This window comes from Anoplophora glabripennis, unplaced genomic scaffold, assembly GCF_000390285.2.
Source record: "Anoplophora glabripennis isolate ALB-LARVAE unplaced genomic scaffold, Agla_2.0 scaffold288, whole genome shotgun sequence".
NCBI lineage: Eukaryota > Metazoa > Arthropoda > Insecta > Coleoptera > Cerambycidae > Anoplophora > Anoplophora glabripennis.
In genome coordinates this window covers 156753-174836 of record NW_019416427.1, presented here as the reverse complement: position 1 = coordinate 174836, position 18084 = coordinate 156753, and the positions used below count along the sequence as shown (strand labels likewise).

Genomic DNA, 18084 nt, shown 5'->3' with positions numbered 1-18084 from the left:
AAATAGACATAGTCGTGCCTTACTGTATTGCGACACTAAATGCGTGTATGATACGTACGATGTTTACTATAGTAGCTATGACACATATTTTATAAACATCGCAGAGTTACGTAGAGTAGTGTGCTATCTTTATCTCGGTTTCTATAGTCTCAATAATAAATAAATTTAATTGTAAAATTAAATGTTAAATAATAGAGAAATAAGTGCCAAAATGTTAACTATATATTTTACGTTTGTCCAGTATTTTTTATTCATTAAAATAACACTGATGGGCGTTTATAAATCAAATAGATGTCTAAGTAACCCCATGAGAAGTCTTCTAAGGCTGATACAATTCATATGGATCGTTTCTCGAATTGTGTCATACCAAACAGCAGCAAATGCTGAACAAACAACACAAAACACAACCATAAAAGTGAGATTACAATGAGCATTCGGATGTTTTTTTGCTTATTCTATCGGTAGATACCGCTCGATATATATTATTCGAATTTATTCGCATGCGAATACAACATATTCAAATCGAATAGAATCAAGAACACGCATTTGGAAGATTTCATTTGAATGACGTCATCATTCGACTGACCTTCACCATGCGAGAGCTCAAGAATCTAGGCCCAGGAAGGCTTTCGACTTCAACTGATGACTCCCATGTTCAGAAAGTCAAAGATCTGGTGTGTGTAAATCGTAGAAGCGATTAGTATCTCAATTGGGTCATGCCATGAAATTTTGAGCATCGAGTTGCAGCAAAATTGGTTCCTCGTTTGATGACGGAACATCAGAAAGAAAATTATGTGGACGTTAGTTAGCAGTTCCTTGAACAACCCAATGACGATGTAACATTCATCCAAAAGTTATAGCGGTAGACGAAAGCTGTGTTTACGGCAAAAGAAAAGCTTAATCATCACAATGAATTGGCAAAGAATCCCACGTCAGTCATGATCCAATGTCAAAGTGATGTCCACTGTTTTTTCGACTTTAATGGAATTGTGCATTTTGAATTCTGGCGGCAAGAAAACCGTATATAATGGTTTTTCCATTAAGGATGTCCGGAAACACACAATTGAAAAGATAAATTTAAAATTTCTTTTTTATTTGAAAGGTAACATGTTGCCATTACGTATGAAAAATGTCATTCATATGACCTCCACGGCTGCGCTGGACGTATCGTAATCTTTTGGTCCAATTTATCATTACTTTTTCGCATAAATTGGCCTCTATTTCACCAATTACTCTTTCAATATTGGCTATTAAGTGTCCAATTGTTGCTGGTTTATCGCTGTACACTTGTGACTTAACAAAACCCCACAAAAAGAGTCAGTTAAATCGCACGATCTAGGTGGACAATTGATAGGGCCATTTCTGGAGATTATTTCTTCACCAAATTGATTTTTCAATAAATTCAATGTTTCAGTGGCAGTATGGCACGTGGCACCATCCTGCTGGAAAAAATAATCACCTAAATCGTTTTCTTCAAGTTTAGGAAACACAGAATCCGTTAACATAGCCCGATAACGTTCACCATTCACTGTAATATGCTGTCCTTATTCATTCTGGAAGAAGGAAGGCCCAATAACGCCATCAGCATAAATATCGCACCACACAGTCACTTTTTCAAGGTTTTTCAACAACGGCATGAGGATTTTCATTGCTCCATATTCTGCAATTTTGTTTATTCACAAAACCATTCAAACAGAAATGTTCTTCATCAGTAAAGATGATTTTTCGATAAAAGAAAGGATATTTTGTTAACTTTTCTAATGCCCAAGCAGCGAATCCAAGACGTAATGCATCATCAGCAGGCTTTAATTCCTGTGTTAATTGAATTTTATATGCATGTAAACCCAAATCTTTATGTAAAATTCTACAGATAGTAGTTCGAGAAATGTTTAATGCTTGCGAGCGACGTGAAATGGGCATGCCACTATCCTCTCTTACACTTCGCTGTACTGCCTCAATATTTTCTTGTGATCTTGCAGTTTTTGCACGTAGGTACTGGTAAAGCAACATCGTGCAAAGATGTTGTTTCAAAACAAGACGTTAATTATGTTTAGTCCATATTTTTTTCCGAAGTTCACGTAAACACAACACTGATTTTGATCATAAAATTGAATAATTTCCAACCGTTGTTCGAGCGTATACTTTTCCATGATGAAATGAAAATATGTAGGTACTGAATATGTTTTGACAAGTAACATGTCAAATAATAATACGCAGTGTTGCCATAATAATACATTGAAATCCGGACATCCCTATTGGAAAACCCATGACTATCAAGGCGTTTTACAATAGTTACGTGAAAAAATCCGCAAAGAGAGGTCAGAGTTGTGGAGTCAGTTTTGTGCCAAAAATCAGATTACTATCCTCCCTCACCCTCCTTACTCGCCAGACCTGGCTCCTTGATAACATAATATTAACTATGTTCGCTTCGTAAACATAATTATTAAAAATATATATATATATATATATATGCTTATAATACGTAGGTTTTTATCTTTATGATGCCTAAATACCGCTACCAACAGAAGTACGCTTTAACTAATATTGTGTAAAAGTCCTTAATATTAGACAATATACCTTTCGTTTAAATGTTTGTTTGTAATTGTGTGATTGTTTCCTTATTTCTTTATAAATATCCCACTACCTCCATTCATTCCTTTTCTCTCTGCATCTTTTTAAATTCACCCCAAAACAGTTTATTTATTGTATATAGACAAAGCTCGTCATCAGTAATGGCGAAGTCTTAAAAACTGATCCGGGAAACAATCCGCAAATATACTCGTAGCATAGTTTCATACACATTCTATATGGACAAGTTCATTCGAAATAATGATGGCTATTTTTAATATCTATAAACATATTAAACACAGCTAACATACCAACCCTATGGTTGTAATACTGGTTTGCAATGTAAAGTTTATAGCATAACACTGTGGTTCTTTACAATGGCAAGCTTTCATAGCTGTGGTCGTACTACTTGTCGTTTCTAACGCGGAGAAAATAGATAAAAGATAGCGCTCTGTGTGTCCCTAACATTAGAAATCGTTTTTTTTTTTAACAACATATCAACATAGAATTCCTAAGCTAATCTAAAGAAGACATTTATTAGGTTAATGCTTTGAAGGAACCCTTAATGAGTTTCTTCTCTAAAATTAATTTATATTTGATTTAGTAAACCATGTCAGAGTGTTTATAATTATAATCCGTACGATATTTGTTAGGATACCAAGAAAGGAATAAGCCAATAAAGTTCTGTTATCGAAACTACTGTAACAATTTACCGCGGCAGAATTGTGCCTTGAAAATTTCTGCCTACCTCGGATGTCGAATGCGTTTAATTCCATGGAAATTGATGCAGGGGTCTTCTTGGAATTCTGTCTCAACAAATATCGTATGGACAGTATCTTCCTCAAAAGCGTAAATATAATACATAATTTAAATTAACGTTAAAAGTTTAAGGACCCCTGCTTTAGGTAATAGATTGCTATTGAAAATTGTCCGTTAGTGCATCTCCTATAACCGTTCTTACTTAACACTTATCTCTGAAACACCTTGTATATGATATTTATATTTTCAGACAAGTTAATTGGGAAGTGTGTCTTGGGATCGTATATGTTTGCAAGAGGAAAGGCCCTCATCCAATGGAACACAGCCATAGCCAACCCCATGGAACAGAATCAGCAGTGGCATGTACTTTCAGAATAGAGATATTTTATGTAACAAGTTAAAGTAATACTTAAAATATTTATTAATGATTCTCGACATATGTCGATAATGGTTGTCGATTACTTAATGTTTAATATGTCTATGTCTTGTTGGTAACTATTAATAACTAAATTGTATTAGACAAAATGATGGAAAAATATATTTTCAGCAAATATTAAGGAAAAACAAAACATTGATTGTAAATTGATCACAAAATACAGGTATGTCTTAAATATGTATGGACTTACTAGTGGTATACCTAGTTTACTGCAGAGTTAATATTAAATGAAAAGTTAAATTTATTTATAGAATCATTATTCTATATGAATCTTTAATGGAATAATATAATATTGTGAACAGGAGATCAACTATGCAGTGTTGCCAGTATTATACAGACCTCTTAAATTTTAATTTTTTGTATTTTTTGTATGAAATATTAACCAGAATGTTAAATTTGGTATTTTTTGGAGGAAAGGTTTTGGAATATCTCTATAAAAATCTTATGAAATACTCCTCCCCATGCCATTTCTACTTGGCAATATTTTTCTATTATAAACTCAATGTTAATACTGTTTTCAAGAGGGACGTTGCCGTTTGCGGGAAACAAGTCAGTGTTTTGAAAATCATTTCTATTAATTAGTGAGATAAGTTTTATTTCAGTTTGCACGTCAAATTACGTATTTCATTATTTTAATGTGCTTCAGTTAGAGGACAACGCTTCTTTCGTGCAAACCAATAGGGTGTTGTTTTTTGTGTTTCAAACTGTCATTTTCCTCTTCTAAATTATTTATGAATGCAAGCTATGTAAATATTGATGGGAAGAGTTTCTTTGTTAAATTTATTTTTTCATTTAATAGATTTAGAATTAATTCTAATTAGCTCTTAGAAACTGATAGTGTTTTTAAGCTAGAATCATCTATAGTACAATAGATTTAGATTTAATATGTGGCATGATACTAGAAGATGAGATCCTACTCCAAATAATTTTCTTGACGCATACTGGTGTGCATGCGTGAAAGTTTTCTATCTATATTAAAATCTCCGTAAATATTTGTAATTATCAATAACGACTGTCACTGGACTCATTTTCATCGTAGTATTATATCTGCAGTCAAAATATATATTTATAAGAATCATCCTGCATTTTGTTTTTTAATAACAAAATGTATATATATATTTTTTGTCCACGGTTATTTTTATTTCTTTTCTGCATTTTTTTTTTCACTTTTTATATTCACTTGTATACTTAAAAGTGAATATAAAGTCTCTATTAGTAAAGATATAATTGCCACTTCTCATTTTTGTCATGAAACATCAAATAACACCGAAACTGCTGAGAATAAGGTACGCCAATGTTTTAAGTTTAAAATTTTACCTTTCAGAATCAATAAAAATATATTTCAAAAGGAAGCTTGCTTTCACACGAAACATCTGAACATCCTCTATACTCGTGAATATGTTTTGAGCTATTGTCCCAAATTCTTTATTTGTTGTTTGGTTTCAGTTTATTTTTTGTTTATTCGTCGTTGCTACCTGTGAAATACAGTTAAAAATTCATATAAAAAACTTTTACGCCAAAAGGATCATGGGTTATTTTTAATAAACTAAAATTCTCACACTGAAAAATGCAAACAAATAAAAAATACCGATCACTATGTCACGCACAGATCAGATCAGGTTGTACAGATAAAATCGGGCGTCTTTTGAAGAAGAGGAATATCAACACAGTATTCTGCACTGTAAAGCAGGTGACGGCAGCGTTTCCAAAGACCTGCAACAACGATCAGCTCCAGGGCCCCGGAATGTACAGTATTCCTTGCCCTTATGGAAAGGTCTGCATAGGACAAACAGGAAGGCACATTAACACGAGGTTAAAGGAACACAAAAGTCACCTCAAAAATAACATTTGGATTTGAGTGAAGCCAACATGGTGAGAGAGAGAAAATTTTGGCCCCGACTATACAGACAAGCGTTAGAAATTTACAAAAATCCGAACAATTTCATCAGGGACGGTGGCGTGGGTATATAGAAGAAAGTCATCCGTGAAAGCAACCCACTGGTACGTCAACAACGCGTACGAGGTCACCCACCAGAACGTCACGGATCAGTGACCACATCATATATAAATAGTGACAAGATTAGTAGATCTCCAGAGAGCGATGTGTCTCTCGAAACGTCTATAGTTGTAAATCGACGACGCGGCAACCAGCCCGGAAATTATTCAACTATCCAATAATTTTTTTATGTGGAAAAAAGTTTTGAATGTTATTGTACTTATTCGTTTTTTCCAGTTCACATATTCACGTATCCCTTTCAGTCATTTTTTGTTCGTTTTTTTCTTGCTTCCTTAGCTAGAGATATCACATGTGGCACTCATACAAGTATGTGGGCTAGCCTTTAACGAGTGGTATGACGTCAAAACATACCTTCCATGCGTTTTCCGCGCTCCGTTTTCATTGATTATTTTTAGGGAGAAGTTGCTGAAAAAAAAATCTCATTTTTTGTATATTAACTAACTATGAGGTGTATTTTATGGATATGTATTAAAAATAGTTTATTAGGTACTTCATAAAAAAAAACAATAAATAAAACCTTGAACTATGATATCGACGGTAAGGGTAAGGCACTTTGGTTCTAGTTATGCATAGATAGTTATTAATGCTACTTAATTATAGTCAATCGTTTCATTAAGTACGCCAGAAATATTGATTGATGACTGGAATTTTACGTAATTACATATGTTACGGAATATATACAGTTACTACAACACAAGACACCATTGTATTAATGTGGAATATTAAAATATATTTAGATAAGTTGCTTATTTGAACGTGATGAAAAACACATAATTTAAAACTATTATGAAATCTGTTATAATTAGTCACCGGAAAATTTGTGGCGACAATCAAGTAAATAAGCAGTAGTAATTTATATTGTGCTAGTAAGCGGCAATACGCGTTGTAATAACAGAAATAGACTAAATTTGTTGTCACACTATACTCACAATACACAATGCTACTGACTGCCATAAAAACACGTGCCATATACTTGACCAAGCAAATCGTCAAACTCAAATGAATGGCCAACGTTCCTCAGCAAAAGTAAAACGGAAAAGTTCACCGGCACGTCAGGACGACAGGACAGGCATTAGCATGCCGCTGGGTACGTATCGAATAAATTGATCGATGCAAAGCGATACAGACATGTACAAATGTGAAAATATACATCTGAGATTACTTAAAAACATAGAGGGATATAAAAGAGATATCAGCACTCATGGGCGTTTAACTTTAGGGCACAGGTGTTCAGATTAATATTTCAATTTAGGAACATACCTCAGAAGTTTAGCTATCTTTCCAAATTGAAAGCTTCACATCCATAATTGCAAAGTGTCTTAATGCATAACAAGGTGGTAAAAATTTACGCCGAGTTTAGATAAGTTGAAACCATTTTAATATAAAGTTTCATTCCTCTAAATTTAAGATGAAATCATAAATAAACAACAGCAAGTCAAAAATAAAGAAACGTCTTTAATAATAAATTAAACGGAAATATAATATGCCGTAATAGCAATAGGTATGAATGTTATAGGCTTAATAGCTTCTGAATACAAGTTGTTTGAATACTATCCTAACGTGACTTAAATTAGTTACTGAATAAAACAACATTATTAATTACCTTATTATTAATATTAAAAATCAGTTTGGACCTAACTGAAGCAAGCACATTCTCTCCATAAGCATTCCGTTAAATTGACAAAAATATGTTCTTTTGCATGACCCAAGCAGTTCGAATATAATTTAGAATTGGTAGTTACTATTTTACTCTAAGAAGATGTAAAAGACGAAGTCCTATAAAATTGTATAGAAAACCCATAGATTAACATTACCCATTAGATATAATAAAATTGTACTTAATGTATTTAAATAATAAATATATAATTTACAATGTATCTTTTTGTTTCCCTATTCCTCTTCGAATCTAAAAATATAGTTTGCAATTGGAAATTGGACTGATATTGGACTTGCTAAATAAACACAACTACTGTTTTTGTTCAAATAATTTTATTGAATTATTTTTTAACAAATAATTAACAACTGTGACAAAAAACGTCTTTCATAGGTACATGGTAGGTTTATAAATTTTTTCCAAAAGAGAAAAGTTTTTCAACAATATAAAACATTAAATTATTAAATACAATAATTGCTTTCAGAATCATTTAAGAAATTATCATTATAAATAAAATAACCATAAATTTAATTGGTAATTAGTTAGAATATAATTGTTTGGACTTCCATTACTATGTCTTCACAAGTTTACAAGTTGATGTATAAAATTCCATCATTAGTCTAATCACCAGTCATCATCTCCATGAATTCTGGAAAAAGAATAGATACATTGTCAGTAATCTAAGGTGAAATGCAAGTAATTTATAATTCAGTGATCAATAACTAAAAACAAGGGCTTATTTTTTTGGGAGGGCTCCACCTATTTGACCATCCCATACTTCCCGTGACATTTTTTTACTTATAACGAGCGTTCAAATAAAAACGTGGTCGAAGTTGGCTCTGACACATTGGACGTAGGGAGTAGCTTATAGCGACCAACTTAACCTCATTTCTCAACGAGCTGTATAGCAGCTGTCAGTTTCAATAACGTTAATGACTATATAACTTTATTTTAAAGAATAATCGTGATAACAATAACAAACAATTAAAGGAGCTGCGGAAAGTGTCCCCCTCCTTGTTATAACAATAAATTAAAGCAGCTGCTGAAAGTGTCCCCCTCCTTGTTCCAAGCACTTTTCACACCTGTTCCTCAAAGAATTAAAGACATTTTCTAAGATGCTCGGGGTATTGTTAATTTCACGAATCTTGTCTATAAGTCGAGCCTGCAGATGGTTTAAATCAGGAATAGGCAGTTCAAAAATAGTGTTTTTAAGGTAAGGCCACAAAAAGAAATCACACGGCGTAATATCACATGACCTCGGTGGAAATTCATGTTCAGCATTGAGACTTATTAGTCGATTTTGGAAAACTTCCCTCAACATATTCATCGTCTCGCCTGCCGTATGTGCCCTTGCGCCATCTTGTTGAAAGTAAAAGTTTGTAATTTCGTTTTCTTCCAGCTGGTTAACAAAAGGAGCGATAATTTCTTCTCTATACCTTTGCGCAGTAAGAGTACCATTAAAAAAAATAGGTCCATAAATCCTCCTTCGATTGAGAGCACACCAAACTCCAATTTTTTGAGCGTGTAGAGGGCCCTCGACAAAAAAGTTATCTGGTTTTTCAGAAGACCACATTCTCATATTCTGTGAGTTTACGTAACCACTTAAATGAAACCAGGCTTCATCAGAAAAAAAGGTGATATTATGAAGTTCACCGTAGTTGTTTAAAAACCATTCACAAAATACAGCCCGTCGCGGAAAATCAACTTCATGAAGTTCTTGCTGACAAGTTAAACGATAGGAGAACAAACGCAAATCTTTTTTTAACACTGTGTGGCAGGTACCGACTGATACTCCCACCATTTGTGATAAAACACGTACAGAAGTTCTTGGCGCATTTTCCATTATTTGTTGGACATTTTCTTTTAATTCTTCAGTCCGCTTTTTAGGTCGGCCGCTTCCTTCTTTTCTTGTTACACTGCCCGTTTCACGAAAAACATTAACACAACGCTGAACTGCACTTTGAAAAATTTTGTACTCAACAACGCCGGGAAATTGATTTTGAAATTCTATGAAACATTCCTCAATAGAATACTTCCATATTCCATCAATCTTGCGTCCATTTCTAAAGTAGGACTCTATGATAAACACTTTTTGTTCTTGAGAAAACACCATTTTAAACGCTTTTTAAAACGAAAATATTCAAATTGATAGCGGCGATATAGCGCTTTGACAGATGACGTTTAAGTTCATTTGCTATACGCTACGCCCTACGTCCAAATTTTCAGAACCAACTTGACCACGTTTTTATTTGAACGCTCGTTGTTTTATAAAGTAAATACTCATAAATACACGCAGGCAAACCAAATCACATCAATGCATTATTTAGTAAATATAACATGTATTGAACGTATTTTATATGCATTGTAGACGGTGAGAACATATAAAAGGAAAACTTAACGGGCACCCGTTAGTTCAGATGTTATGATGACAGCTAGCAGTAAGAGCAGTTAAGCTTAGAAATCCACCAATTTCCATTAGAAAAGCCGCAGAGGAATACGATGTCCATATCAAGACTCTAGACAGATTTTGTAAAAAAGCTACCGATGCAGAACTTATGGCTGGTTGTTCTCAAATTAAATTAGGGTACAAAAAAACAAGAATGGTGTTTGATCAAGATGAATAAAATCGTCTAGAGGAGTACCTTAAGAAAGCATCCGACATTTATTTTGGCCTTACCCCGAAAGAAGTTCTAGCATATGACTATGCAAAAGCTTTGTCGAAATCAATCCCAGATTCATGGAATGAAAATTCAATAGCCGGACCAGATTAGTTTTCAAGCTTCCTGAAAAGGCATCAACAGTTGTCTATCCGAACACCTCAAGCCACTAGCTTATCTAGGGCTACCAGTTTTAACAGAACCAATGTGAATTTATTTTTTAATAACCTGTCTGTAGTTCTGAATCGTTATCATTTTCTTCTAAACGACATCAGTAATATGGACGAAACAGGTATCACTACGGTGCAACGTCCGGATCGTGTGGTAGCCAGGAAAGGTTTTAAACAAATTGGATCTTTGGTATCAGCGGAAAGAGGTTCTTTATTAACTATGGATATTGATGTTTCTGCTGGAGGAAATAGTGTGCCACCTTTCTTCGTGTTTCCACGTGTCCACTTCAAAGACACTTCATTCGTGACGGCCCACAAGGATGTAAGGGAAGCGCAAACCTATCAGGGTGGATAAAAGAAGAAAACTTTTTGTTTTATGAAGCATTTTGTTGAAAATGTAAAGTGTAGCAGAGAGAGGCCGGTCTTATTATTATTAGATAACCACGAATCGCATCTTTCCGTTCCAGCATTAGATTTTGTTAAAGATAATGGGGTGGTAATGTTGTCATTTCCTTCTCATTGCTCGCACAAACTTCAGCCCTTAGATCGCAGTATTTTCACTTATTTTCAATTTTATAATAAAAGTTTGTACGTGGTTCCTAAATGCCTCCAAAGGGTAGACATTAGCGTAGGTAAAAAAGATATGGGATGATCAAGTGGGTGCGGATTCCTTGTGCATTGTTTTCTTATACATTCAAGAAATATATTATACCGAACACAGATTTATACCTAATAAAAAGTATCTAGTTAAAACAGTTTTAAATTTATATTTAAAGATATTGTGGCTACATCTTGGTAGGCGCTGATTTTTGTATATAGGTGGAAGTTTAATTTTTTTAGAAATTCAATGAATCAGCATGTGATATAAGATAAGAAATAAGCAAGTTAAAAATAAATTTAATAAACTTACCATCAAAGTCAACGGTTCCAGAACCATCAGTGTCAATTTCAGCTATGATTCCGTCAAGTTCCCTTCCCGTCAACTTGTCATCAAGAGCTCTTAGGATTTCTTTCAAAGTACCTGTTGTAATGTAACCGTTTCCTTCTCTATCATATAACCTAAAAAATTCAGAATTTAATGCAACTCTAAAATCAAATGAAAAACTTCATGAAACAGGGTACTCTAATAAATCATTCCATCCAAAATCATCATACTAAAATATATGATAAGTATTTAATATTTACTGTATATTGTGACTGTACAGGTAGGTATACTGAGCTCGTACAAACTTATATTACTATACTGTTCTCAAAAAAAAAAATTGATTCCATTACAAATTATGTTGTGGTTTAAAAAATTAGGTGTTGTATCACAAATATTTTAAATTCAAGAAGTACAATGCTTTAGAAATGTACAGTGCCTTAATAAATGCCCGAGTCCTACGCGACCGGATTTGTTTTGGCGCTAAGTAAATTTGGTTTTCTTAGGTTGGTGTTTCAGAAATTACAAAGGTAAAAGTACCAACTAGGGACTCTAGATGAAATGTCAATCCAGAGGCGTTCGTATTTTTTCGTGTTATTGTCTGTGCAATTTAGCAGTGTTACCAGTATTTCTGTACTTTTCTACAAACTAATCTTTGTCTGTTGAGTTGAGAAAAAAAATTATTCTTTTCAGAACTCTAAAAATTCGTGCTACTTTTTCCGTAAATTTAACGAATATTTTAAGGCTATGTTTCATTTGTTAGATCCTAAACTGCCATGCCATTTACACCGGAACAAGACGCATTTATTTTTGTCATATTTTCTTAGTGGTATACGAAACGCAGATGGAACTTGGTATTACTCTTCGCAATCCTGTATGGAACAATTTGTTGCAACCTTTCCTAGTGCAAATATCGTATACGAAGTGTTTAAAAACCAAAATATGAGGAAAAACATTGCATTTGCAAGGACATGTTGACAAACAGACCTAGATACTGTTTTAACAGAAAATGTTGTAAAAAACATGTTTCACAGTTACCTAATCACAATCAAACAGGTACAGCGATAAACTTAATATAGTTTGAATTATATAAATTTTTTAACCTAAAGCTAAAGTTAAAAAATAGTTAATTAAATAATGATAATTGAAAAATATTATATTGATAATATGTCTGTAGGCGTATAAGTTGGGCCTTGTCGCAAGACATTAAAGAAGCAGATGCATATGCATCTCTATAAGGTTTCTGTTGTGCAAGAGTTACATCCTCCTGAATGCAACCAACTAATACAATATTGTCAATAGTTTAATGAATATTATATGTACCTGAGTACATTTATCTGGTTATGTAAATTAGATTAGAATTATTATAGAACATGAGCTGCAAAAAGTCCGCATAATTTTATTGAAACATCGTCACATCCTCAGAAGATGCAATTGGCAACTTCAAGAAGACTGTTAATAGTCCCAATTTATTTCCAAGAATCAATAATTAGATAACGATACCGTAACATTTTACAACGAGCCCCGGAATTAATGGACGACGGTGAACTGCAACATGGGTATTTTCAACAAGATGATGCCACAGCACATACACTGCAGCAGAAAATATAAGATTTCTTCGGGGATTTTATGGTCATAGATTGATTACTACGGGTTTGTAACCTGCTCGAAGCGCTGATCTCACACCTTTAGATTTTTATCTGTTTGGCCATATCAAAAATAAGATATTTAAACATCCTCTCCACACACCTGAAATAAACATTATAACTTTTTTGAGTGCATGAAACGCAGAGTAAAATGTTTAGAAAGTGAAGGTGGTCAATTTGAATGTATATTGTAAATTTAATTAATATAAAAACATTTGTTATCTGAGTAAAGAACTGTGTTTATGTTAGCATTGTATAATTTGTATTTAAATATGTACTGAAAAAAAATAATAGAACAAACTTTTTATATTAACATTATTTTCATTATCTTTAATTGAAAGTGGATTACAAAAGAGCCTATATTTTGCAAGGAAGAACCTTCTTAAATCAAAAAATACTTTTTCAAAATAGAATGTCTTAGAGAATAATGATTATTTAGTAAGTAAAAATGTAAATGTTGATTTTTTTCTATTAAAAAAGAAACACATTTTGTAGATTAAAGTTCAAAGTTTGAATAGAAATGTAAAATGTACCCCACTGGTCTATCACCTGTCATTAGGAAATTTGGTGTTAATTATTGACTTTATTGTAAGTTTGGTTGCCTAATAGTTGCGGTCACTTGGAACTCGGGCATTTATGAAGGCACTGTATTATAAAGATAACGGTAAACAAAATTATTTTCTTTATAAGTTTTATATTTATATTAATGCTACACGAACTTAGTACATAACTCATATTGCCAATGTTTTAGAAAAAGTCAATTTAATAATACATAATTCATTCAAACCGTCAGCAAGTCATAGCATATGAAGTATTATTAAAGAGTATTAGTTACAATGTCGTCCGTGTTGCCTCCCATACATTTTTTAAGCGACAAAATCATTTAATATTTTTGAAATGTTTTCAGTATATTATATTTATGGCCTGACGTTAAAGTTCACGTGTTATGATACGGATATTATTCTATGATTTATATGAGAAAAATTATTCTTCCTTCTTACGTCTTTTCAAAATTGTATGTTAGCCAAACCAACAAAATTCGAAAGATACACAATGACAAATTTTAGAGAATGATTCATTGAATCACGAATACCTAACACTTTTTTACTAAATGTTCTAAAATCATTCAAAACTGGAATGTGAAACACATTTTTTCAGTTTCCTAAACATAATAACAAAACACAAAAGTTTTGGTTAGAAACCCAAAGCAAAGAAGATCCTTTCTGGTAACAGTTCAAACTTCTCAATCTCCTCATGTAAGAAGATGATTAAATCTATTGAAAAACTGTATTTCATATTCCTTATCTGAATATGTATAAAAGTAAATCAAACTTATGTAAAAGGTTATGCACCTGAAAGCTTCTTTGAGCTCCTGTTGCGTGGATTCATCATCGTCTTCTTCCAGAAAGTGGATGGCAATATCAGCGAAACCATCAAAGTTTACCTGGCCGGTACGGTCAGGATCGTTCTTTGAGATCTGGTTGTTCAATTCAGTCTCATCAAAAAGCTGGCCCATGGAGTTCAGGATGGTGGCAATCTTTAGGGTTTCGATGTAGCCAGTCTTTTTTGTGTCGAACATCTGGAAGGCCTTCCGAATAATGGCCATTTTTTGCTCCTCGTCATTCTAAACAAAAGAAGTATTCAGAAAAAAGAAACAATAAATAATTAATAGATAAAACTGTTATAGTTGTATATGAACTGACAATTTAGTCAATTCTAATGTGCCCACATTGAATATATTATTCAAGAAAAGTGAATATATTAACAACAATTCTTTGAAAGTGGTCATTTAATATAAACGACGAATGACGGTAGAATCTATTAACATTTTTAATAAATTAAGTTGAATCCTAGCAGATGCGACTAAATGCTACATTGTTTTACAGCTGCCGTAATTAAAGCTTCTGTTTTGTAATTTTTTAAAAAAGTGCTATTGTAAATAAAAAGATTTTAAGTGGGAATTATATCGTCAACAAGACCAGACCTTTGAAGTAATAAGACTAAAAAGGAACAAAGTCTTATGGAAATTGTAGAAGGACTGAATATCCAACTCCAAACGGGTATGTCACTTTTAGTGCAAACCCAAAAATGTATCTATGAATTGAATTGGGATGATTCATCCAGTTTCATCACAATGAGCCATATAAATCTGATTTCATAATCATATGAGTATGTTTGATTCCAATGATCTTTTAAATTATTTACTACATTTAGCATGAATGATTAAAAAGTGCATAATATAAAAATGTATGAATGAATGATTTAGTTAATGAAGAATATCTAAATATCACCATTCTCATTAAAACACATACATTGCTCAACTAAATTAAAAAAATAAAAGAATGTTTGTATTTTAAATATCCTGGATGACATAATTATTTTGAGAATACCATAATAAATGAATATTTAAGTAAATTAAACTTTCGTGAAATAATAACAAATATTTCATATTTAACAAGTCGTATATCACAGTTATTTTGAGAAAACCCTAAAAAATGATCAAAGATTTTCTAAATTTTGCTAAATTGTGTCATATAATATAAAAATATTTTCACTTTCTTCCTATCGACATTTTGGCTGGGACAAAAATGTCTAGTACAAAATAAAGAACTATTTAAATGTGCAAACAATCTTTTATGTTTCCTACCAATAATTTTAACAGCAAATAAAAAACATATACTATATAAATCCATATTCAGAATCAACTATCTCTGCAGAAATGATTTTATTATAAAAATTAACCATATGGTACTGTATTTTTACTAATGGTATTGACAGAACTTGCTAAAGTCTCGATAAGATATATTAAACAAAGAATACATGGGATATTATAAATTATATTAGGTACAAAGATGTGAAATCAGATCGAATTTCATAAGTATATTTCATATATTTGTTACTAGTTTAGAAGTTATAAAACAAGAATAATTATAGATTACATATTTCAAACTTGGGCTCAAAAAATTTAAAAAATCGCTAACATTTCAATTAGAACATTTTAAATAAGAACGGAAGATAATTTATTTATATAAAAGTATATGTTTTTGCTTTTCTATCTTTTCACTAAAAAAATAAACTTGTTATGCAACTTCAAATTGTAAATAAAATAACAGACATGTTCCGTAAAAATAAAATTTTCTATAAGAATTTAATTGTTAATTAAAGATTAATTTATGATCAAAGCGATGATCCTAGTATGCTGGAAAGCAACATCCATTACATTCTCTTAATATGAACAAACAACAAAATATATTTACCATTATTGTTTGTGTTTGTGTGCCACCTTTCCCCGACAAAATCGAATTAAAACTGAACTGGCAAAATTAGAGAAAAACCAAATAATTATGCATACGTATACTTGTTTCTCACGTTGTTTTCTGGACGGAATCTAATTTTGTTCCCAAGTATAAGCGGCTACAAAGTATGAAAATATTGCGGCAACTTGTTTAGAGGTGAGAAAAACCAGATCTGTCACAAGGCGGATCATTAGTCGGTTAAATCAACTTCAAAATGAAAATACCCAAAGGACGCACTTACTGCTGTTTGCTACCTAGGAATCCATATCGGTTAATTAGTTTTCTCGGTTCATCAGGTGAGTCACGCGGTGCCTCGAATGTGGGTCCTCAACGAAAACAACCGTGCTTCATGCCAAACGGAGAGAACCATGAAATTAAAATTCCATTACTCTAAGCACACAATTCGCTGGATGTTTCTTGAAATATTTAAATAATTTAAGCAACTTTATTAATTAGTATAATTTATTATTACTATTATTTCTTTTACATAGACATCACATATTTCTTGTAAAAAAAAACAAAACATGTCTACTAGAATTTTCAGATCAGAAACTTGAGTTAGACCAAAAATCAGTCTGTCTTGGAATATTTCCATTCTCTGTACACTCTTAACTAATTATTTCATATATACAAAATTGAGGAAAACTTTATTAAGTTTTTAGAACAGCAAAATATTTTTACATATTAATTTCACACCAAGCTGTTTGCTCAAATTTTATATAATTCATAGGCACACACAAAAAAGTCCAAACCTAAGAGACCTAATTTCTGAAGAAATTCGATGCGCTGAACACGGTACTATAGTAAAAAATCGTGACTTCGCGATGAATTTCGGAGAAAAGTCAAATTTTATGTGAAAACTGACTCAAATATGAGTCAAAACTGTTTTTTTCCTAAATTTTGTTAAAATACAGGCTGTGTACTATAAGAGGGCCACTCCTATGTATCTCGCTTAATACAGGATGCACGTCGAAAATCCTTATATGTTTTTTGTTGCATTTTTTGAGGCCTTGATGCTTGCAAAACAAATTTGAGATCCATGGAGTATTTTATGAGTAATCATAAAAAAACCGGAAAAGTACCGAAAGTTTAGGGTCGTTTAACTTTTTTATTTTAAGAGGTAGAGAAAACTTATTTTAATAAAATTTCATGGAAAAATTGCTATCTTTCACCTGGTGTAAACAAATCTTAGAAGTATTGTATGTAATTTACTGCGCCCTCTACGCGGACAAAAAAAGAATGTCATCGAAGCAGGCTGTGGATACAAAATATTGTTTTTTTTTTCCTCTTTCATGCGATGTACCTACTACATGTCTGTTTATCTTTTATATTTATTACATTTTTTATAATTTTAGTATCAAAAATGTAGATTAATGTAGAAATTGTTTTAAAAAGGCCAACTACAAAAAATTTTATAAATAGACGTAAGTAGGTACTTCTTTTAAGCTAAGAATCTGCAATATCTGGCACCATCTTAAGTAAGGTCTTATGATTTTGGTATCAAGAATTCTAACCCGAACGTTTACTGAAAACCTCTGTTGAAATGCAGTTTAATCAGTCTTTAAACGTTCCTATTAAAAAATCCATTGTTACAAAAATTAGACACATCTGACCAGAGAATTCTTCGGCATATAAAAGGACCTTCGTTCTTTCTTTCTAGTCGCAACCTACAGAATCCTAATCTTCTTAGTTTATCTTCCTCCCTCAAGTTCAAAAGATGCACTTTTTTCAACTTATAACATTTAAAACCATTTTTTCGTAATATCCTTCTTTCACTGTTTTGCTAATTTTTCTTATTTACCTACATAATTTAAAATTCTGTTAACATTGCCTATTTTATTAACAACAGCTGATTTTATTAGCGAAGGTTTTCTACATTCTGCAAGTACTTGAATAGAATTGAAATTGCATTGATAGTACACTACAAACATATCAGACTTTTCAATATGTGAAAATATT

At 32.2% G+C, this 18084-nt stretch overlaps 2 protein-coding genes across 2 annotated transcripts in view; one reads left to right on the top strand and one right to left on the bottom strand.

The window, feature by feature from the left end:
* The window catches only part of LOC108906161 (synaptotagmin-15-like), a 214710-nt gene extending 210873 nt beyond the window's left edge, over positions 1-3837 (top strand). The window contains exon 9 of the mRNA XM_018709358.1: positions 3578-3837. Coding sequence (XP_018564874.1) covers positions 3578-3705 — 128 coding nt within the window. The 3' untranslated portion in view covers positions 3706-3837. The remainder of the gene's footprint in view (positions 1-3577) is intronic.
* Positions 3838-7949: 4112 nt separating this feature from the next.
* On the bottom strand, positions 7950-16198 carry LOC108906165 (troponin C-like). The gene is made up of 4 exons (XM_018709362.1): positions 16087-16198; positions 14182-14453; positions 11172-11320; positions 7950-8083 (listed from the first exon to the last, which is right to left on the bottom strand). Exons 1-4 carry the CDS (start codon positions 16087-16089, stop codon positions 8055-8057), a joined length of 453 nt encoding a protein of 150 aa, XP_018564878.1. The 5' UTR covers positions 16090-16198; the 3' UTR covers positions 7950-8054.
* Between the last annotated feature and the right edge of the window lie 1886 nt (positions 16199-18084).